Below are 19222 nucleotides of genomic sequence, written 5' to 3'. Positions count from 1 at the left end.
TGCCCCCCCACAGCCAGGAACGGCGGTGACCCGCTGCCCCACCCCCCGGGCGCGGAGCTCGCCGGCGTCTCCGCAGCTCCGCAGCTCTCTGCCCCGGCTGGCCGGGTCTCCACCAGGGATGACGGCGCGCACTCCATCCGCCGCCGGCAGCCCCGCAGGAAAAGGCGCGGCGTCCCAGCGCCCGGCAGCGCGGCGCCAGGCCAGGGACCGACGACGCGAACTCTCACCGTTCTCACTCACCGGCATCATCTCCGCAGCCTTCCCCGCGCCGGGCCCGCCGAGCCGTGCCGGGCCTCTCCTGCCGCCGCCGCCGCCGCCTCTCACCGCGGAGGACGCCGCGCTCGCCCTGGCGGCTGTGACAGGTGCCTCCCGCGCGCCTCGCTCCGCGCAGCGGGCGGAAGGAAGAGGCGAAGGCGGCGACGGCGGCCGGGCTCCCAACCCCCTTCCTCCTCCTCCGGAGCACGGCCGCCTCTCCCGCCTCCCTCCCCGGGCGCTTCCTGCTCTGCTCCGCTCCGCCCGCGCCGCCCCGCCACGGGTTAACCCCCGCCACCGCCCTCCTTGCCGGGGCGGGGCCGCGCGGGGAGGCGCTCCGGGGCCGCACGTGACCGCCGGGCCGGGCCGGGCCGGGCCGGGACCCGCGCCCGCCTCCCGTCCCCGCTGGGACCCTCTCGCTCCCCCAGCGCCGTGCTGAGCGTGAGGCTCGCCCCCGCGGTTCTTCCCTATCGCGGCCTCCTCCTCCTCCTCCCGGCGCTCTGCCCCCGGGACGGGTCCCGGCGGGCGCCGCCTCCTCTGGGCGGGCTGCCCGGGGCCGATTGCCGCCGGGCCCGGGCGGTGGAGGAAGGGGCAGCGGCCTCGGGCGCTCTCAACCCCCCGGAGTGCGGGGAATGCGGGGAGGCTCCGCCCGGGCCGGCCCCGCTGCTGTAGCTGCCCGCGACCCGGTGGGCGTGCGGGGGCAGCTGGGCGGTAAGCACGGAGCTCGGTGGTCTCCCGTGCCTGTGAGCTGAGGTCGCTTCCCAACGGCTTGTCCTGGTGTAGCAAAATACACCTTGGATAGCGTCATGTTTAGCGTCACCTTCCTTCCACCGTTCCTTCCTTGTGAAATCTGTCTGATGTACGCAACTCTGTTTAGCAGCAGGAGGGGAAGGTATTTTTGTCCTGATGTCAGACTCATGAGATCTGGTCTCGTGTTTGAAAGTAAGGTTCAGTTTCCTTCATTTTCTGGTCTCTCATTCTGTAGAGTTACAACAGCAAGATGAAAGTTAACAGCTTGGAAGAAGCCAAGCTCATCTAGAAGTCAAAACATCACCATATGTTAGTACTGCAACACATGCAATGTAGACAAATTTCATATTGCTGTGAGTCTTAAATCCTAATCTACAGCATACATGGACCTACCCAGTGCTCCAACTGTTTCTGAAAATGGCTGGTTTCCAGTCTTTGTTACTTTATTTGCTGAACACCGTGACAGATCTCAGCTAGCAGTGGAAAAAATGTTAACTTGGCACGTTTTTGAGGAGCTTAGATAATGTTTGTGTAAGTCTTTCAGGGTAAGTGATAATAGCATAATAATCTCAATGTATGAGCCTGTATGGTAAGCATAACCTATTCATGCAAGATTCTGTAACAGATAATTGTGTAAATTATCTTAATATATACATGCTTGAGATTTCACTGTGTATCCTTCTCAGTGCATTTGCAGGCTCTGGTGTAAGCTTTGTGACAGGTCAAAGCCTCTGCCTCTTTTATTGAAGTGGTCCTACAAGGAAAATGTATTAGCATCACAAGATAGTACTTTGTCAGTTTAGCATTATTTGCCAGCAAGTAGCACTCAAATTAGTACTTGTAAATCACAATAGTATCATCCTCAGGTTCTTGTAGACTGTGATTCCAGCTCACACATGGAGCTTTGGAAATAGGTTAGACTATGGTACTTCAAACCCCATAGAGAACTCCCAGATCTACTCAGAATATTAACCCTGAAATTAGACTGACCTGAATAAAACGGGCTCTAAAATGCTCATAGTCATCTATCTTAAAAAATAGGGGGGAGTAATTTATCTTCATCAAATTCACATTGAACTTTACTCAACAAAAATAGTGACAGTGAGTAGAAACTTACTTGTCCTCTTACTACTTACAGTAATTCTAACTTTAACAAACTAGAAATTCTAAAATTCTAATTTTAACAAGGGCATTGTACACCTTTTGTCACACTTGTTCTATAAAAATTACTCTTTCTCATTAAGCAGGTTAATTTTCATTGCCAGCAATTATTGAACGATGGTCTGGTTTTTTCTTTTTTTTTTTTTTTCAGGTATACTTAATAGCTAACTTTCCCCTGTATTCAGTGAATAATAATAAAAAACAAAATACTGTAAATATTATCCCACTATTACTTTTCCACTGCAACAGCAGGAATGCCTACAAAATGAAATGTGGGAGAATATGATGTAGACAATTGCTGGGGATGCAGACACTCCTCCACGCAACTCCTCTGTTGGAACAATGGCCTGTAGTATAAAAGTTTGTCGACACTGTGTTGCTTTTGGCAGATGAAGGTTCAGCCAGTGCAGCAACCAGACAGACTGGATACTGAAGGCCAGGAGGAAATGTCTTCAAAAGGTAGAGTATGTACTTTATATGCAAGTCTGCTCCTACTCCTATTTCTGCTTCCTTTGAAAACACCACTTGGCTCATCTCTTCCCATCTCCATTTTCCTATAGAAATGAGGAAAAAAAAAATATTCACCAATATTTACCAAGTATAAGACTTAAAATTCTACCTGCAGCATGCGAAATTATTTAACACTTCTCCCACAGAAAAATCTTTTTGGGAACCACTCTCTTAGCAGTCAAGAGACAAAGCAGCCTTTATAACATTTTTTTATTCCAGCTTAAAACCAGAAGTCTCTCTACTGTGGGCAGAAAAATGGTCACTTACCATAATGGAGATTTTTTTTTCCCCATTGCCCATGCATTTCCATACCAAATGCCTGGTCCAATTTTGTCAAAATTATGGTGCTTGGCCCAAGGGACCAGTGATATCTACATTTTAGTTGCCTTTCTTGGATAACCGAGGTTGCATGAAAGCAGCCAGGATTTGGGGAATGCCTAAGAAGATAAGGGAAGAGAATTTGGTTATGGAAGCAGATAAAGCCTGAGGTACTAAACCCAAACTATGTGCTTCCAAATCCACTTCCTTTGTGAAAGGTGTTCTAATTTTGTTGACCTCTTTCTAAAGGAAAGGGTTTGTGCTTATTTGTTGGTGTAAGTATTAAAATATGTTATACAAATATCTTTTATTCTCCTCTTGGTTCTTAAAAAAACCCAGCAATTCTATTTAACTTTACAAAATGAAACCACTACAGCTTAATAGACATTTATTCAACTAACAATATATATACAAAAAAATGAATTAGTGCTTATTGGTCATGGTATGGTGAGTTTTTGAGACATGAAGAAGTCTTATTTACCAAGAAACTGAAATTTGACTGAAATACATAAACTGAAATACATGTCATTTAGTGTTTTGTTAAAACACTTGGACTTTATGTGTACATAGAGAAAAATGACCAAAACATGGTGTGTATTTAACCTAGGTTTATTGGAAAAGGGGGTTTTAACTGCTGTTAATAAATTGCCAGGCCTCTTATTTGATCATTATTATTCTTAGGACAAGCAGAGATTCCCAAAGATACAGATGGGAGAGTAATGAAATTTTCAGGAGCACTCCTGCTGAAATTCCAAATCCTACTTGTGTTTTCTAAGTATCTTCTAGTGAGATTTTCAAATGTAGGTGTTTTTAAAATTTTAAAAACTAGTATGTCTGTATCTCTCCTACTTCTTTTCTATGCATAGATGAAAGGAGGAAAATCAGCTTTCCTACCTTCTGATATTCAAGTGTTCTCCAGTTTTGCATTCACTTGTTGATTTTCTAGAGCATAGGAAAATGGTTTCATGCTTTGGAGGTGTCACAGGAAAATAATTTTGAATTAATGTAACACTTTTTCTTTTCACGTGGTATTATTTTAAGTAACAGATACTGCTATTTATAGCCAGCAACAGTGTCAGAGGTCAAACATTTAGGGTGGGATCCATCTTATCCAGCTTTACTAATGTAGGAGTTAGGTGTGTCATTTCAATCAGTTATTGAGGCTGCTTCTACAGATAAATAGGGACGGGGAGGGGAGAGAGGCAGTTCTGCAGGTAATTCATTCACGTCGAGATATTCATCCCACTATCTAAATCTCTTGGTCTTTGAAGGTGCCTATCTCTGTATTGATTTAAGATGGAGCCTGGATGGCTAGCTCTGATTAGGGAGCAGACTTTTGGATGGCTACAGTTCAGATGGGTTCCCTTACAACTGGCAGAATAAAATTTCTAAGAGTATGGGTAGGAGCACTGGGGTTGTATGTGTGTATTAAAAGAAAATGATGTCTCTGTTAAATGAATGAGTGGGTTACTTTATTACAGAATACAACTCTCCTTTCAAAAATTGTATTTTGCATTTGCTGCAATGCAGGAGGAACTGGCTCTGAGTAGGTGAGCAATTTAAGAAGCTGAATGACAGAAGGACTTCTAACTTGCCAGGAAGTTAATGTGGCTACAGTGCAGTGCTATGTGACAGGTGATACAAACAAAAAGACCTAGTTTGAAGGGGAGTTTCACACCAGAAGCCTAAAATCTTTAGTGAAATACAGTGTAAAGTAAGAGTGTATATTTAAAGGAAAGGTATATTAATTTGTTACTGTGGCCTTAAGTAGCCTTTCATTCCAGAATCAAGCTGACTTCCTAAGCAATAAAGTATTTGTACTGAACAATAGTCATACGCTGCCATGCTTGAATTCACATACAGTCAATGCATTTCAAACCCCACCAAACCTGTTCAGAGATAAATAAACTACAAATAATAACCTAAAGGAAACACTTTGATGTCTGTTTGGTATACAGTATTTAAGACACGTGAACAGGAGAAAGATGCCTTGTAATATTCTAAAGTAATGTATGCTGGACTAGGTGAGTCATGATCTGAAGTTTCCATAGCCCAGCATTCGGTGCATCATTCTGAGAAGTGTAACAATTAAAGCAGGAGTGAAGCATTATGTGTGTGTAGCACAGCTGTGTGCACTTCCTGGGATTTGGGTGCCTGGTATGTCATGTGTTCCAGCCCTGCATTTGGTGGATTAGAGGTAATTTCTTTAAACAATAACAGAAATTGTACACTTAATCCAATACACATGATGCAAAAGCACGTACTTAGTGGAAAATGCTGTGGTCACATTGGGACTGTGTTGCTATCCACTCTTGTAAAATTATTACACTAAAAGGTATTGTTTTATATTGTAGCTACAGAAGATACAATCCTGTAAGACAGATGACATGCCATCACCTTAAGAGATGGAAAGTCTTGATTTGCTCCCCTGTAACAATGAAGCCATTAACTATATGCAAAAAGGTGGAGAAAACAAAACCTTGAATATCCTGGGAGAAGTTCTCTCTGCTTGTACTTAGTCCTTATAGCCATTTGGGCTCTCTTGATAAAAATCCTTTTTAAAATTTTCTGTATGCCTATGATGAGTGCAAGTATCTGAGATGGGCCAGATGATGGGTTATTAGTTGAAACATTAATTAGGAAGGGGACAGTCAATCCTTCACTCGTTACTCCTCTTTTATTTATGTGCTACTGTGTTTTGAGTGTACCACTTGGTTAATATGAGGGGAAAATGGATGGGTCATGTTTTGAGTCCAGCTATTTAATTTGTTACTGTAAGACTAAAATTGTTTTCATGTATCTCACCCATGATTTAGTGAGTTAAGTACTTAAGTGTTTTTAACAATTTCTGTATGAAGTGATCTCAAGTACTTTCAGTAAAAGCCTCATGCAGAAGTCTGTGATATATGACTAGTTTTTCCCTCATGTTGCAAAAAAGGTGGGTGGTTAGTCTTCAACTTTTTTATTAACCACACAATTCCCTTGTTTTAGATGGCCAACTATTTATTTAATATAATTGAAACCAGTCTCCTTTCTTATGTTTACTGCTGTATCAGATGCAGGTTTGTTTTCATATTAGATTTGTATTACTGCAGTATTCAAATGGAGTAATTCCTGATCTGAAATGTACATCTCCTACAAGAATTTGTCCTTTTCTTAATTACCTTTCTTGAGATAAATAGATCTAGTAAGAACAAACATGAAGGGGTATCATGTAATGAAGTTCATGCTTCGTGCTGTTGTACCTGGTAATGGGTGAAGGATTGCAGCTTGGAAGGGGAGATTGGGAAAGTCTTCTGCTCAGTTCTGAAATCTGGGATATACTGAAAGGTATTTTCTAGCAATTACTGACAAAGTGATGTGCAAAGGAGGCTTAGACTGGAAAACATGCCTCTGAGCAGAAGAATGCTCATGTAGAGCAGGAGAAAAAAATATAAACCAAATTAAATGTGTATTTAAAAAAACCCTAATCTGTTTATACTTAGTATTTAAACAACTACATTAATAAGACTAGACTACTGGAAATAACATTATTTACCTTTTTTTTTGTGTATGTACTCATCACAGATTTTACAGATTAGAATACACAAGGTAAGTCTCCTCCAAAAATACAGTACAGAGTATTGATTCTGTTTAAATAAAACACCATTGCCGATTTGAAACAGGTTCTGATTTAACATACATCTCCTATGGAAAACATTTCTGCACTCTCTCATGTATATACTTATATAATCAGAGATACAGATATAGATATGTGTATATAAAAACCACCTTAAATTGTCACTTTTGGGGCTTTTTGATTACCAAAAATTGTCAGAGCATGGCTGTCTTCTTCTATACAGGTGTATACAATTTATTGTGAATCCGAGTTTTTAAGTCACAAACACTATTTTAGTAGCGTATTTTAATAGAAGAGCATCTGCACTCGGGTGATCTGACCAGCAGATGTACTCTAATATTTGCAATGATGTTTTTTGCATATTATGAAAATAATGGGTTTGTACCTTATTGATGCTTAAGGTTCATCCCTTCTGTTTCTGTAAATATTCCTTTTCCACATAAAGCAACAATGTTCTAGTTCAGGGAACATTAATGAGACAAGTTGATTCTGTCTCCAAGTGCCCTGCTTTGTAATCTTCCAGAAATACATTTCTTAATAATTTTTGTTTTTACTACTGTGATCCTACAACAAGATTTACTATAATTCTTAGCTACATAAACAGAAGAATGCCAACAGTAGAGGCAGATGAATTGTGTAGGGCATTGATGGAACCTTACTGAAAATGATTCAGTGAAAAGCTCTAGAAATAGCGACAGTAGAAAATGTATCACTGGTATGTGTTTAGAATCTATTTTAGGTTGACTTATTCAAAGAAGATACCATAATATGCAGCTGAACCTGAGAATATTTAAAAAGCTGGAAAGGAGTGTGTTCATCATGGAGGAGTACACCCAATAATAACCTACTTGCTGAGGGATGATTAGATGCTACTTTAAAGGTTTGACTACTGCTTATGTCTCAAATTCAAAACCAGTATTTCTATTTTGTAAATGGACAAGCTACAGCACAAGGTACTGGAATCTTTTTTCTATTTCTTCCAATTCTTATGGGAAACTTTTTTTTTCTTGCCTTCTGTCTTTCTTCCTTCTAGAAAGGCCTGAGTACATGTTTAACTTACTAGCCTTAATTTAAAAAGAGGTGTGACAGTTAGCATTAATAAGAATACATAATTTGAAAGCAAAGTAAAAATATTTTTTGTAAGATGCCTTTTCTAATTCCAAAGGAATTACCTAAATCAAAGTATGCTGAACAGTGTTATGTCTCAGTGTTTACTTAAACCAAGAGTCAGGTCCTTTGTTAAAATCAGTATGACTCAAATCCTTAGCTTACTGAAAGAAATGCAATTTAAATTTTAGCTAATTATTTTAAGGAAGTGTCTAGAGATACTAACTGAGACCAAAAGAATTTTCTTTTCAAGCTGTACGTGATATGTGGAATACAACATCCAGAGTATAAGGAGAGAATTGTAATGTCCGGTATAAGAGAATTTAAACAAGGCTATTTCTTTGCACAACTGCACTAAATTAAAGGGTATACCTGAAGCATCAAGAGTGAAGAGTCAGTAACAGTACTGAAAAAAGCATAGCTTGAAACATATATATATAAACAAAATAAACAATAGAGTTAATTATAAAAGTGGAAGTGCTTTTGGTTAGACCTCCCCCCAAAAAGGTATCCCTCCCTGTATTCTTGGTCCTCTATCAAATGGCTGTTCACATTCTAGTCCACTTTATTAATCCCTCCTTTTTCCTCCCCTACTACTCTGCTTCTTTTCAGTTCAGTTGTTGCCATTTTGCTTGTTTACATAGCATTCCATATGAAATACCTCACAACAATTTCTACTTCATACCTAAAGAATTCCCCCTTAATTGCAGCAATTCTTAATATTATCAAAAGCATGCTAAACACAACAGGTTAAAACAAGAAATGAAGACTACAACTAATACTGCAGAAAAAATCTGTGTAGGCAGCAGTCACCACAGATGGGATTCATTCAGTATACTGCTCTTAGTTCTACCACCCACATAATCCCCATTATTTCCTAGCAAACACACTTCATTAGCTCTGAAGAAATCTCTGTTGTCTCTCCCAGCAGATCACTAAAGGTACTGTCATGATATGGATATAAAAGTTAAAGGTCATATCACTTAAAAACCGTTTCTTTAGGATCCTTTAGAAGGTCATAATAATTAAGCATGTTTTCATTTGATGACAACCAACAATATAATTTGATGAACCACTACTAAATTTATCCTTTATAAGTAAAAGTATTCTTCCTGCTAGTATTGAGCATTAGGATGTCATTATCCAGTGGTTCTCCCTGTTCCCTATTTGTTTGTTCATTTGTCCCAATTAATTAAACGATAGTACAAACTCAAGAAAGCGATGTGCTGTCCCAGAGGAAGGAAGCAAGGCTCTGCCTTTGCAGGAGCACAAGCTGTCATTCCTGATTTGTATACAGGGTGGAGTTCTGCATTCTTTTTATTGCTCCGACTGTTGACACCGATGACAGTTCTTGCAGGGGAGACAGTGCTTTGATCATGTGCGTAGCTGCGGATGAGGAGGAAACTAGTATTGCCTTATTACAAGGGACACAACGACTTAGGGAACTTGGCTGAGTGAATGCAAAGATAGAAATTCTGATTCTTCTGCCCTTTTCCTGCAAACCCCCCTCCCTCCCCCAAACTGTTGTGCTACAATCTAGTTATAAAGCAGCTTTGCTGTAAACAGAATCAGATGGATCCAAATTCAAATGGAAAAAAAAACCCCAACAAGTGCTTGTTTTGTTATTTTAGAGGGGGAAAAACCCATAAAATTATGAAAAATCACCTGATCTGATTCACAAATAGTTGTAGCAGCACAACTGTGAGGAGCAAGGCACTGTGGTGAGAGTGCAAACTCTACAAGCTGGTGTAGCTGCCAGAGTACTCATACTGTTAAACCACAACTAAACACATCGTAACACCCTTAGCAGAATTTAATTAAAACGTCCAAATCATCCATTCTTGTGGTGGTCAGTTCATTTTGAGTTAGGAAAGAGTAATTGTTTCCAAGTACTTTGCCTGCAGCAGTGGAGTAGACTACACAAGCCAGTCTTATTTACGAGTTTTTAATAGATTACCGAATCAGCCATGTGGCTTTATGTTCTTAAAAATATTAGCTGCTAAATGTTAGTTGCTAAAGGTCATAGAATTGCAGTTGGAAGAGTTTGCCGTTCAAGCACTATCTTGTCACTTCTAGTTCCTCCATTTAATGAATTGTTAACTAACATATTTAATGCCTCAGGGAATCTCCATCTTACTATTCTTTCCTTCCTAGTAACTTTACAGATTTCCGTGAATGAAACAATAGAGGTTTCACACTGATTTCCTCTGTTTCATTTCAGGCAGCTGGTGGTGATGTCACACACAATCACCTGTGTCTAACAAGCACCTGATACTGTTCCAAAGTACAAGATGTATGCACATACCAGCTCTGTATCGGCATTTGTACTACAAACAGTGGATTGCTATCATGATTCAGATAAACAGACGACTACTTCAGTTGTTTTAGTTACTTTGGATCATTTCCTGCAGCTTTACTCATCCTCCCAATTAACATGAATACACATTTGGGTTTTTTCCAAGTTAGCCATTAAGGAGGTTAAGTAGGTTGGGCCTTATGACTAATGTTTCCTTGGCTCTGACTGTATTTTGCTGCACCCGTATTCTATCATACTTTATTAGCATGCAGGAGAAACTCTGAGATTCCTAATTGTAGGACAGCACTTGAAATGTTCGAGAAATCCCCAAGCTCCAAAATGAGAAATCCCAGTCATAAGTAAGACCCAGCACATACAGAAATATTCATACTGTAAAGAGACATCTTGCATTAGTATTGCCATTATTAATACACTTTCCTACTGCTGAACTTTCATGTTCTGTATTGAGTAAAAAAAGAATCAATTACCAGTGCCACACCAAAACTTAGTCAAGAGGGTGCTGCAGTAATTGGACGAGGCTCTTCAACCCCTGAAGATGTTTGTTGTTCTACTAACATGGTAAAGGCAGTAAACAGCTTTTGTCATTCCTGATGCCTTGTCACAGGCAACAGATTAAAAATGCAGTTGCTTAACTATTTCACTACATAAACTTTAAATGTAATCCTCTTTTAGAAATGTCAGCAATATAAAGAGGAAGCAGCTAAAGGGAAGCAACATGATCCATCAATGTGCAGTAAGCATATCCCTCACCAGTGTTTAGTTGTGAATCATGATGAATATTACATCCATGGATTAAAGTCCTGATCTTACATAGTCATCTGCATAGAAAATGGGTCTGTTCAGGAGCTGCATATTGTCTGTATAGACACTTACCTGGAACAAGAAAATCTTTTTAAGTTGGCTTTAGAAATCACCTTAGCTAAATTACTATAAAAGAAAAAAAGGCACATATTCTACAATAAGAATATTCACTTCAAGGGTGGGTACTCCTTGAAATGTTTATCTACCTAGGGCTGTGCTCCAGGTGCTAGTGCTGCAGTGAAAATTGATTACTCTTTCCACACCTCACTGTATATATGAAATGGCTCTTACAATGCCTTGGTTTGCTTTGCTCTATTGTGTTTTACATTACTTCACCATAGAGGAGCAGGAAGTATAGATAGTACTACAGGTGTTACATGTTATGGGTGTGTTGATTTCTACTTTTGAATCAAGCCACTGACTGAATTTCCTCCTCCTGTATGCTACAAGTAAAAAACCAAAACAAAACATCTATTTAAACATAAACACCAGTCTTACTTCCCCTATCTTTTGTAGATATTTGTGTTAAGGATCAAAGAGGAGGGAATATTCTGTAGCCTTCATAGAAATTCCTGACTGAGAAGCACCAATGAAGAACCAGTTGCATATGGCATTGTTTCAGTAAAAACTGTCATTTTTATAACCCACGCACTGCTGCCTGTATGTACTTTCTTTCCCTACTAGAAAATCAAGCAAGTCAGATGGAAAGAAGCGTTAAGACTTGAAATAGGTTAAGTTTACCTAGAAGTGCAGTTAAGTGTGCTCCAAGGGCAGGTCAGCAGAAGCTCTTCTTGCTTTCCAACCCAGAAGATCACAAGAGCATGTTGATGTACCTCAGTGCCAATGGTCTGGCTAAGGTGAAGCAAATCCTGCAGTGATTAATGTTTTTTTCCTGGTCTGTTTGCCTGAGCTCTGTAATTGAAAATTGCTAAAGCAGGTCATTTGAAGTATGTGTGGTATCTTAGGAACTATAACTTAATGATCATAAATTTGCATTACAAATGCTCTTTTAGCTCCTTACTTGGCATAAATTTTCAATCTGAACTGCTTATTAAGTATACCACAACTCACTCACCCTGTAATTACCACTGGCCTAATATCTGTTCATTTAAGTTCCATTTTCTTCTAGTTTTTATTCTCTATTCCCTTCTTTCGGATGCTTTTGATTTTATTTAAAAAAATCAAGTAGTGAGTTCCGATTTCTCATTCATTTTTCTGCAGTGAGGAAACAGAAAAACCCATATAGAAATTAGTCAACAATCAGCTAAAACATATCAAGGAAAGGTTTAACAAAGAACACTGTGGAAGGTGGAATAAATGGCAGAAATACATGAAAGACAGATGTCACCTTTTCAAATTCAGTGATGCTATACTTGCCTTCTTTAAAAAAAGCTTTCAGAGAAGTAAGACTGGTAATTTTAGTCTATTCAGTAGGTACAGCTATTAAGCATAAATTTTGAAGAAATTAAAGGCAACAGTGTTTGGAATGTTTACCATCAGCAGGTAAGATTATCAAGTTCCTGAATGTTCAAATACAAAACATTTAAGCTATGGCCATATACTGCATTCAGGAGATTGAAAAGCAAAACTTTAATCAAGCTGAAAGATTTAAGATGTTTCAGTGAAATAGTTAAAAAGATGTACGTAAGCATTAAGTCATTAAAAGGACTTAAGCCTTTTAATCTTCTCAAAGGCAGATTAGGCTACATTTAAACAAAACATGACATGAAGTCTAGGTTCGGTTTTACACACTATGTATCCTTGGTACAGAATTCAGTATGTGTAGTTCTGAACACTGAGCTTCGTAAGATAGCATATATTCCTACAGTTCCCAAAATATACTTGCTATAGAGATCTTTCTAACAGCTATCTGCAAAAACCACTAATGACCCATCCTAATAATACATGTATTACTTCTACATTTTCAGGAAAAAGGAAAACTCTTTGAAGTCAGGTAAATGTTTGTGCTCATACCAAGTGCTGCCAGTACATGATTTCATTATTCCCTTTAAATTTTGATATTTTTGTAAGCTCCAATGGCAAATAAAAGTCCATGTAATACCAGTTTTCTTATACAATATGGGCATGTTATTACTTATTCCTTTGCAAAATTTGTGACTAAAGAAAAAGCCTTTCAGAATAATTCCTTAACTCTATTGAATATGAAGAACAAAAAAATATAATTGTGAATAATGCACTTTTAAAAAATATCTGTAAATGTTTTCCATGGTGTTTTCATAACAATAAAACCTTTGCTTTTAAACCTTGCAGAACTAAGAACGTTTTAAAAAAACATAAGGTTTGGGATATAATTTTTGGTACCTTGATTACTGCACCACAAGTTGACAAAAAGCTGGGAATTAAGTCCTCATACTTGGCATCCTATTAAATGACATTTTAAAAGTAAATAGCCAAAAAAGCTATTATTAGGGGGAAAAAAGGAATCTAATTCTATGAAGAAGTTAAGTTATAAAGATTTGGTCCCTTTTAAAGTACTGTTGAAAAAGTTTAACATGGTACTTAGAAGAACTGTAGAACTTATTCTAAAAATTAGGTTAACACTGCAGTCCAGCATATATTCAACATCTTTAATTACTTTTTGCTCAATGGATTTATTCTTTTTCCAATTACAGCAGATGGATCAGGTACAGTTCTAGCATTAATTTCCCTATGGTTGTAACTTGCTTCATCTGCAGTAGAGATGAGGAACCACCAAATTCATATTCCAAGAAGAGAAGAGATCTTTAATGATGGCCAGAACCAGAGGACTCTGAAACAAAGACACAATTTAGAGTGTTGGAACAGTAGAGCAAATCAATTCAGGAATGTAGTGCAGGTCCTAGAATTGACAACTGTACTTACATCTGAGCACAAGAATTGGCTATTCAAATACAGCAATAACCTCAGAATGTATATGGAAGTAAACTTAGCAAATATTAAAAATCCTCTTTTGCAAGTTTTAAAGCACTATTACAGTCAAACACCCATTCTTCCTTGGTTTTGTTATGGTTCTTCCATAACTGAGGTTTATTTACACTATTATTCTAAGCTTACTAGGCAGTATTTTCTCTAATTGCACGTTTCAAAATGCAAATAATGTTTGCATGTACAAATTCAACTGGGAGCAAATGGGTTCTCTCTCATGGTCCAAAAAGTGAACTGAGATACAGCAGTTCATAAAAAAGTAAATTCCAGTGTGACGTCAGAAGAAACTGTCCATAAATACCTGAACACTACTTTATAAAGATACAAAAATACAAATCCAAAACACAAGTTTATACCTTCTAGTTTCTTGACAGCTAAAATAGCAGGTACTCTTGAAAGTATGCTGATTTAAATAATTCCATTAAATGGTTGTTACTATTATTTAAAAAAATTCCTCACCCACACAGTCAAGATATAAAACTTCCATTCTACTCCTAGAACCTACACAAAAGACAATTTATGTGCAGATCCACAGATGTTTCTAGCTTACAAAATCATCAATACAACCAAAATTACTTATTTTGAAGTAGTCTTTAAACATTTGCTAAATCTGTAACTTAAGGCCCAAACTTATGTAATGTAAAATAATTCTGAGCTAATTTTTACTGCACTCATTTAAAAATTACACCAAGGTATTAGATATCTAATACTTACTATTTCCTGCTGATTTTTTGCCTGAAAAAAAAAAGCAAAAAAAAAAAAGCTGAACAATGACAGTTAAAAATATTTTTCCTGTTTACTTTTTATAGATAAATTTTAATTAGTTTTTTATTATTACTAGCTTAAACAAAAATTGTAAGTGCACAACATATACTTCCCATGGTACATCTCTGTAAACATTATACTGATTTTCAAAAGTTGTTTGTTTTTAATTAACCAAGACTCCATGCATTTAGAAATTATAAGCATCAAGACTACTACTACAATTCAAAAGAAATATCTACAGAATGTTACTATTTTACGTAATATATGGATATATATACACACAATATATGGATGTAAACTGAAGTGAAATGTTTGCTTTAAAATTTTCTTTTGTATTTTACATTCCCATTGTAATTGTTCACCTAAAATACTGATTTACGGTGATCAAAAATAAAATTCTTTGTAATGAAAATAGGTGTAAGAGAGTGTACAATCTCCATCTTTGGAAATACTCACTTAAACTATGAATAAGGTGATAAACAACCTGATGTAACTTTGACCTAACTGCTTTAAGCACTGGTTTGGACCAGGTGAGCTCAAGAGGTCCCCTCCAATCTAATTTATCCTAATTTATTCCATTATTTGCAAAATTGTTCCCCAAGTGCAGAAAGGGCTACAGCTATAAAAACTATTTTTACTTCCAAATAAAGCTTAGCATACAAGTTGCCATTTATCCAGTTTTTTTGGCCTTCAAAACCTGACACCAGGACATTTGTCTAAGTCATGAATTAAAGTAGCATGACACAAACACAAATTTGGAATAGTCTGTCCATTTTGAACTCTCCATGAAATAAAAGGTTAAAGCAAAAGTTAAATTTTTCCTTCCTCTCTACCTCAACTACTCATATTTACTTAATAGTCATTAATACTCATTAAGCTCAACTACTTATATTTACTTAAGCTTGTAAGTGCAGTGTATCAGTTTTGGAATGCTACACATTATTTGGACAAAGCTACAGAAATGCTGAGGTAGTATCACTCAGCTGTTCCCACAGCAAGGGGTTCCTTTCTCTGTAAACTTTGTCTACAACTTAAAACACTTCATTTTTCATGACAGTCAGTAAAGGGTTTGACTTGGGATTTTTTTTAACATAGCCTAAATTGACAAACAGGACCTTTAAGACACCATAAACTGTTGCACCCTTCTGCTTTAAGGGACCTGGCCCATTCAAATTCAGTATTTTTATATTAGATATTCTGTTTCTTTCTCTGAGAAAGTCATCCAGTGTCACCCAGTAACACATATTCTCATGTTCAGTGATGTAGATCACATTTTGAGGTGCCATCATCCTAAAATACACTTTCACAAGTTCATGTGAAAAAACCTTTTAAAAACTATTTATTTTCAAAATCTTGAGCAAGTAAGTTAGATCTGCATTTTAAAAATCAATTCCTACATTACCTGATCTTCATAATGTAGGCACAATTACACTGATATTTGAGTATTTTTGATAGTGGAACCTTCTACAATGAGCATTTAAAACATCTAAATTTTTATAGCAAAGACCTGGCCCTAAGTAAGAGTGTTAATTTCTTATTTGCTAGGTATCTTCAACAACTGATTTTTGTTAGGGGTATTCTCGTCTATAAACCTGATCTATAAGGTAACAGCTAATGAAGACTATAATGTGTAACTTACCCCCATATGAAATCTTGTAGTAGGCATAACTTGTTAATGCTATACCAACCCATATTTCTTGATAAACAGTGGAGAAGTAGAATTTCATGGGTCTCCATGACTTTGGAATCATGGCCTGCACCATCTGAAAATTATAAGAAGTTTTGTCATGTAAAGTTTTGCAGCTGTATTCTTACCTGCTGGATTTTTAACATACATACACTCCTGATACGTATCAGCAGCAGTTTACAGGTTAAAAAAAAAATCCCCAAGCATGCCAAAGTACTTATTCCAAGGCAAAGAAATGAAAATTCAGAGTTAAAGTTACAATTTATGGGCTAACACAAAAAACCAATATTAAAATTACAGCTGATTAAGGGGTTCAAAGATGAGTCAACAGAACATTTACAGAGCAGCAATAGCTAGACTTCTCTCTGCCTATCAGTGACGGCTTTTTCTTAATGTTTCTAGATTTCCTCAGGAGGAAGTCTCATTCCAGGTAAGCCAGAGAGGCTCCTTCCTTGCACTACCAATTTATCTTCCCTCCCTTGCAGCTGTCTCTCCCAGCATGGTAATTTCTACTCAAAATAGCAAAATAAATGATGTTAAGCTAATGAATTTATGCTTTATCGTGACTATTTGACTTTCAAAATACACCCCAAGAGCAAGAAACCTGTCAGTGTTGGTGGTTTTTTTTCCTTTCCATGTAGCTTTGTTAGACAAAGAGAAAAATTACAGGTTTTAAAATAAAGCTTATCCTAATTCCCATAAATGTTAGTTCACATTTGCACCACACTGCACTGAGATGCCCCATGTTCTACTGTCTTATGCACAGCACTTCACCCAACAGTCACTGTTTATGCTTATTACAACCCAATAAAGTGAGCTATGCACACATATAGACAGTGTACAGTAAACCAGAGACCGAGGAAAGAAAAGCAGAGTTAAACTTCTCTGAGGTAATGCTCCCTTGCTTGTCTGCTGTTACCAAATGTAAAGCATCGTTTGGCAAGCCTCAAAGAGAAGAGGAACAAGGGCAGCCAGTGTCAAAACAACTGGAAAAATGTAGGTTCTTCTTAAAGAATGAACGCAACTTTGAAGCAATTAATGTGTAATTACGGACAAACCCACATTTATCTCTGTTTATGGACAGTCATTTCAATCATTTATTATTGTGGCAAAAGTTCCTGAAACACCTTTGTGCTTTCACCAACACTATTAAGGACACTGCTCAGCTAAATTTCCACTGTTTGTAGTTTCAAATGAACGGTAGACTACAAACAGTCACTCTGCTATAGCAGAATATCAAGACATACTAACAAACAAGGACATTGAACAGAACAGGAGAACAAGATTTCCCCACTGCTGCAAAACACAGGGAATAAACAGTGCTGTTTCCACTTAACACCGTGCTAAAGCCCAGCAGAGACTTTTCCCCAAGGCCTGCACTGGCGCAACGTCGTTCTGTTTTTTTTTTTTTTCTGAAATCTACCCGGAACAAGGCTGTATTTGCTGCCTCCTTGACCTCCCCGCCACAAGCCCCCCGCAGCCCGGGGCACCTGCGGCCCGCCCGAGGCCCGACCCGCTGCACGGGGTCGGGCGAGTAACGGCCAAGTTCCAGCGCCACGGGCCGCATTCCTTTTCTCCCTTCTTCCCTTCACACCTGAACCAGCGCTGCCCCCACCCGAGACACACCCGAGCGGTGCCCGCCAGGACCCGGCCGGGGCTCGCCGGGCCCGGACCCACCGTGCCAGGGGAGCGGCGAAGGTCACACTCGGGAAAAGGGACGGGTCCGCTGCCGCCGCGCGGTGCGCCGGGAACGGACGCGCGGCGAGCGGGGCCAGCAGCGCCCCCTATGGCCGCGGAGGACCAGAGCATCTCCGCGCCGCGGCGGTGCCGGCCCCGCTTCCTTCAGAATCGCGGAATAGGTCCGGCGGGAAGGGACCGCAGTGAGGCACCTGGTCCAACCTGCCTGCTCAGGCAGGGTCATCCCAGAGCACATGGCACAGGATTGTGTCCAGACAGTTCTTGAATATCTCGAGTGAGGGAGGCTCCACACCTTCTCTGGGCAACCAGTTCCAGTGCATGGTCACTGCACAGTGAAGTTCTTCCTCATGTTCAGGTGGAACTTCCTGGGCATCAGTTTCTACCAGTTGCCTCTTGTTCTATTGCTTGGCACCACCGAGAAGAGCCTGGCTCCATCCTCTTGCCACCCTCCCTTCAGACACCTATATATACTGATGAGGTCCCCTCTCAGTAGTCTCTTCTCGAGGCTGGACAGGCCCAGCTCCCTCAGCCTTTTCTCATAAGAGAGATGCTCCAGTCCCCCAGTCATTCTCTGTTTTCCTCCACTGGACTTGCTCCAGGAGCTCCACGTCCCTCTAGGACTGAGGAGCACAGAACTGGACACAAAACTCCACATTCACCTCTCCAAGCCTGAGCAGAGGGGCAGGATCACCTCCCTCGACCTGCTAACAGTGCTCTTCTAATGCAGATCTTCACCTCAGTCCTGCTTCCCAAGAACAAGCACAGCAGGACAATGCTGGGAAGGGCCTCTGACAGTCTATGCAGTGTATCCCTTAGGGAAGAGCTTGTCCCGGAGGAGTGGGAGGCACCCGCTGGGCCGTATTTAGGAGATCTGCGGCACCCATATGCCTGGCAGGCTATTTCCTCCAGGTGCCGGGAAGGACTGGGTGACTGGAATTCCAGAGCTGTGCTCGGGCATTGTTCTGTGGGGTGAGGGGGGGAATGACCGCCCAGGCCTCCCGTGGCTCTGAAAGGAAAGCAGAACTCCGATCGTTTTTGTGTGTGTTAAAATGCTTTAGTGGGATCATAGACTGCATTTACTTTCCTACTGAGGGATTTGCATAATCTGCAGGTGTACACATTTGCTACATATGAGCTTTGTCGCACAGGGCAAGACTTCTTGGATTTTACCTGGGTTTTTTTTGGATTTAATATAGGAGTAACTTATAACTTATGTCGATGAAATACTACGTGTATCTCACCTATTTCATTTAGAACTTTCAAAACCGCTTGAAATTTTAGTGAGGAAAATCCTCTTCTTTAATTTACGATT

General features: G+C 39.6%; 2 protein-coding genes and 1 long non-coding RNA gene across 8 annotated transcripts in view; 1 reads left to right on the top strand and 2 right to left on the bottom strand.

The window, feature by feature from the left end:
• PPP1R13B (protein phosphatase 1 regulatory subunit 13B) overlaps positions 1 to 498 on the bottom strand; it is a 69138-nt gene extending 68640 nt beyond the window's left edge. For 2 of the 4 annotated variants that reach the window (XM_039553335.1, XM_039553336.1), the window contains exon 1: positions 241 to 498. In XM_039553335.1, coding sequence (XP_039409269.1) covers positions 241 to 249 — 9 coding nt within the window. In that variant the 5' untranslated portion in view covers positions 250 to 498. The remainder of the gene's footprint in view (positions 1 to 240) is intronic. The other 2 variants (XM_039553337.1, XM_039553338.1) reach the window with 1 other exon arrangement.
• Positions 499 to 501: 3 nt separating this feature from the next.
• LOC104686913 lies at positions 502 to 12908 on the top strand. Of its 2 annotated transcripts, XR_002043312.3 has the most exons (3): positions 502 to 1194; positions 2553 to 2622; positions 5346 to 12908. It is a non-coding gene; the product is annotated as an uncharacterized LOC104686913 (long non-coding RNA). The 2 variants fall into 2 exon arrangements; XR_002043311.3 differs by having other exon boundaries at positions 502 to 2622.
• A 494-nt stretch (positions 12909 to 13402) lies between these two features.
• Positions 13403 to 17992, bottom strand: ATP5MJ (ATP synthase membrane subunit j). 2 transcript variants are annotated; one of them, XM_010395718.4, is made up of 4 exons: positions 17839 to 17930; positions 16165 to 16288; positions 14475 to 14495; positions 13403 to 13605 (listed from the first exon to the last, which is right to left on the bottom strand). In XM_010395718.4, the coding sequence occupies exons 2-4, from the start codon at positions 16286 to 16288 to the stop codon at positions 13580 to 13582; spliced, it is 171 nt and encodes a 56-aa protein (XP_010394020.1). In that variant the 5' UTR covers positions 17839 to 17930; the 3' UTR covers positions 13403 to 13579. The 2 variants fall into 2 exon arrangements, with proteins under 2 accessions (XP_010394020.1, XP_010394013.1); XM_010395711.4 differs by having other exon boundaries at positions 13405 to 13605; positions 17890 to 17992.
• Positions 17993 to 19222: the final 1230 nt, after the last annotated feature.

The sequence above is a fragment of the Corvus cornix genome, chromosome 5, assembly GCF_000738735.6.
Source record: "Corvus cornix cornix isolate S_Up_H32 chromosome 5, ASM73873v5, whole genome shotgun sequence".
Lineage (NCBI taxonomy): Eukaryota > Metazoa > Chordata > Aves > Passeriformes > Corvidae > Corvus > Corvus cornix.
The sequence above is the reverse complement of the archived record's forward strand: the minus strand, read 5'-3'. Positions and strand labels throughout refer to the sequence as shown.

Excerpts from the sequence above, each read along its gene's own strand:
- ATP5MJ (XM_010395711.4), bottom strand. The coding sequence starts at position 16,288 with ATGGTGCAGGCCATGATTCCAAAGTCATGGAGACCCATGAAATTCTAC. Across the intron at positions 14,496-16,164 it reads CTACAAGATTTCATATGGGG|GCAAAAAATCAGCAGGAAAT; the intron begins GTAAGTTACACA and ends TTTTTTTTTCAG. Across the intron at positions 13,606-14,474 it reads CAAAAAATCAGCAGGAAATA|AGTCCTCTGGTTCTGGCCAT; the intron begins GTAAGTATTAGA and ends TCTTTGTTTCAG.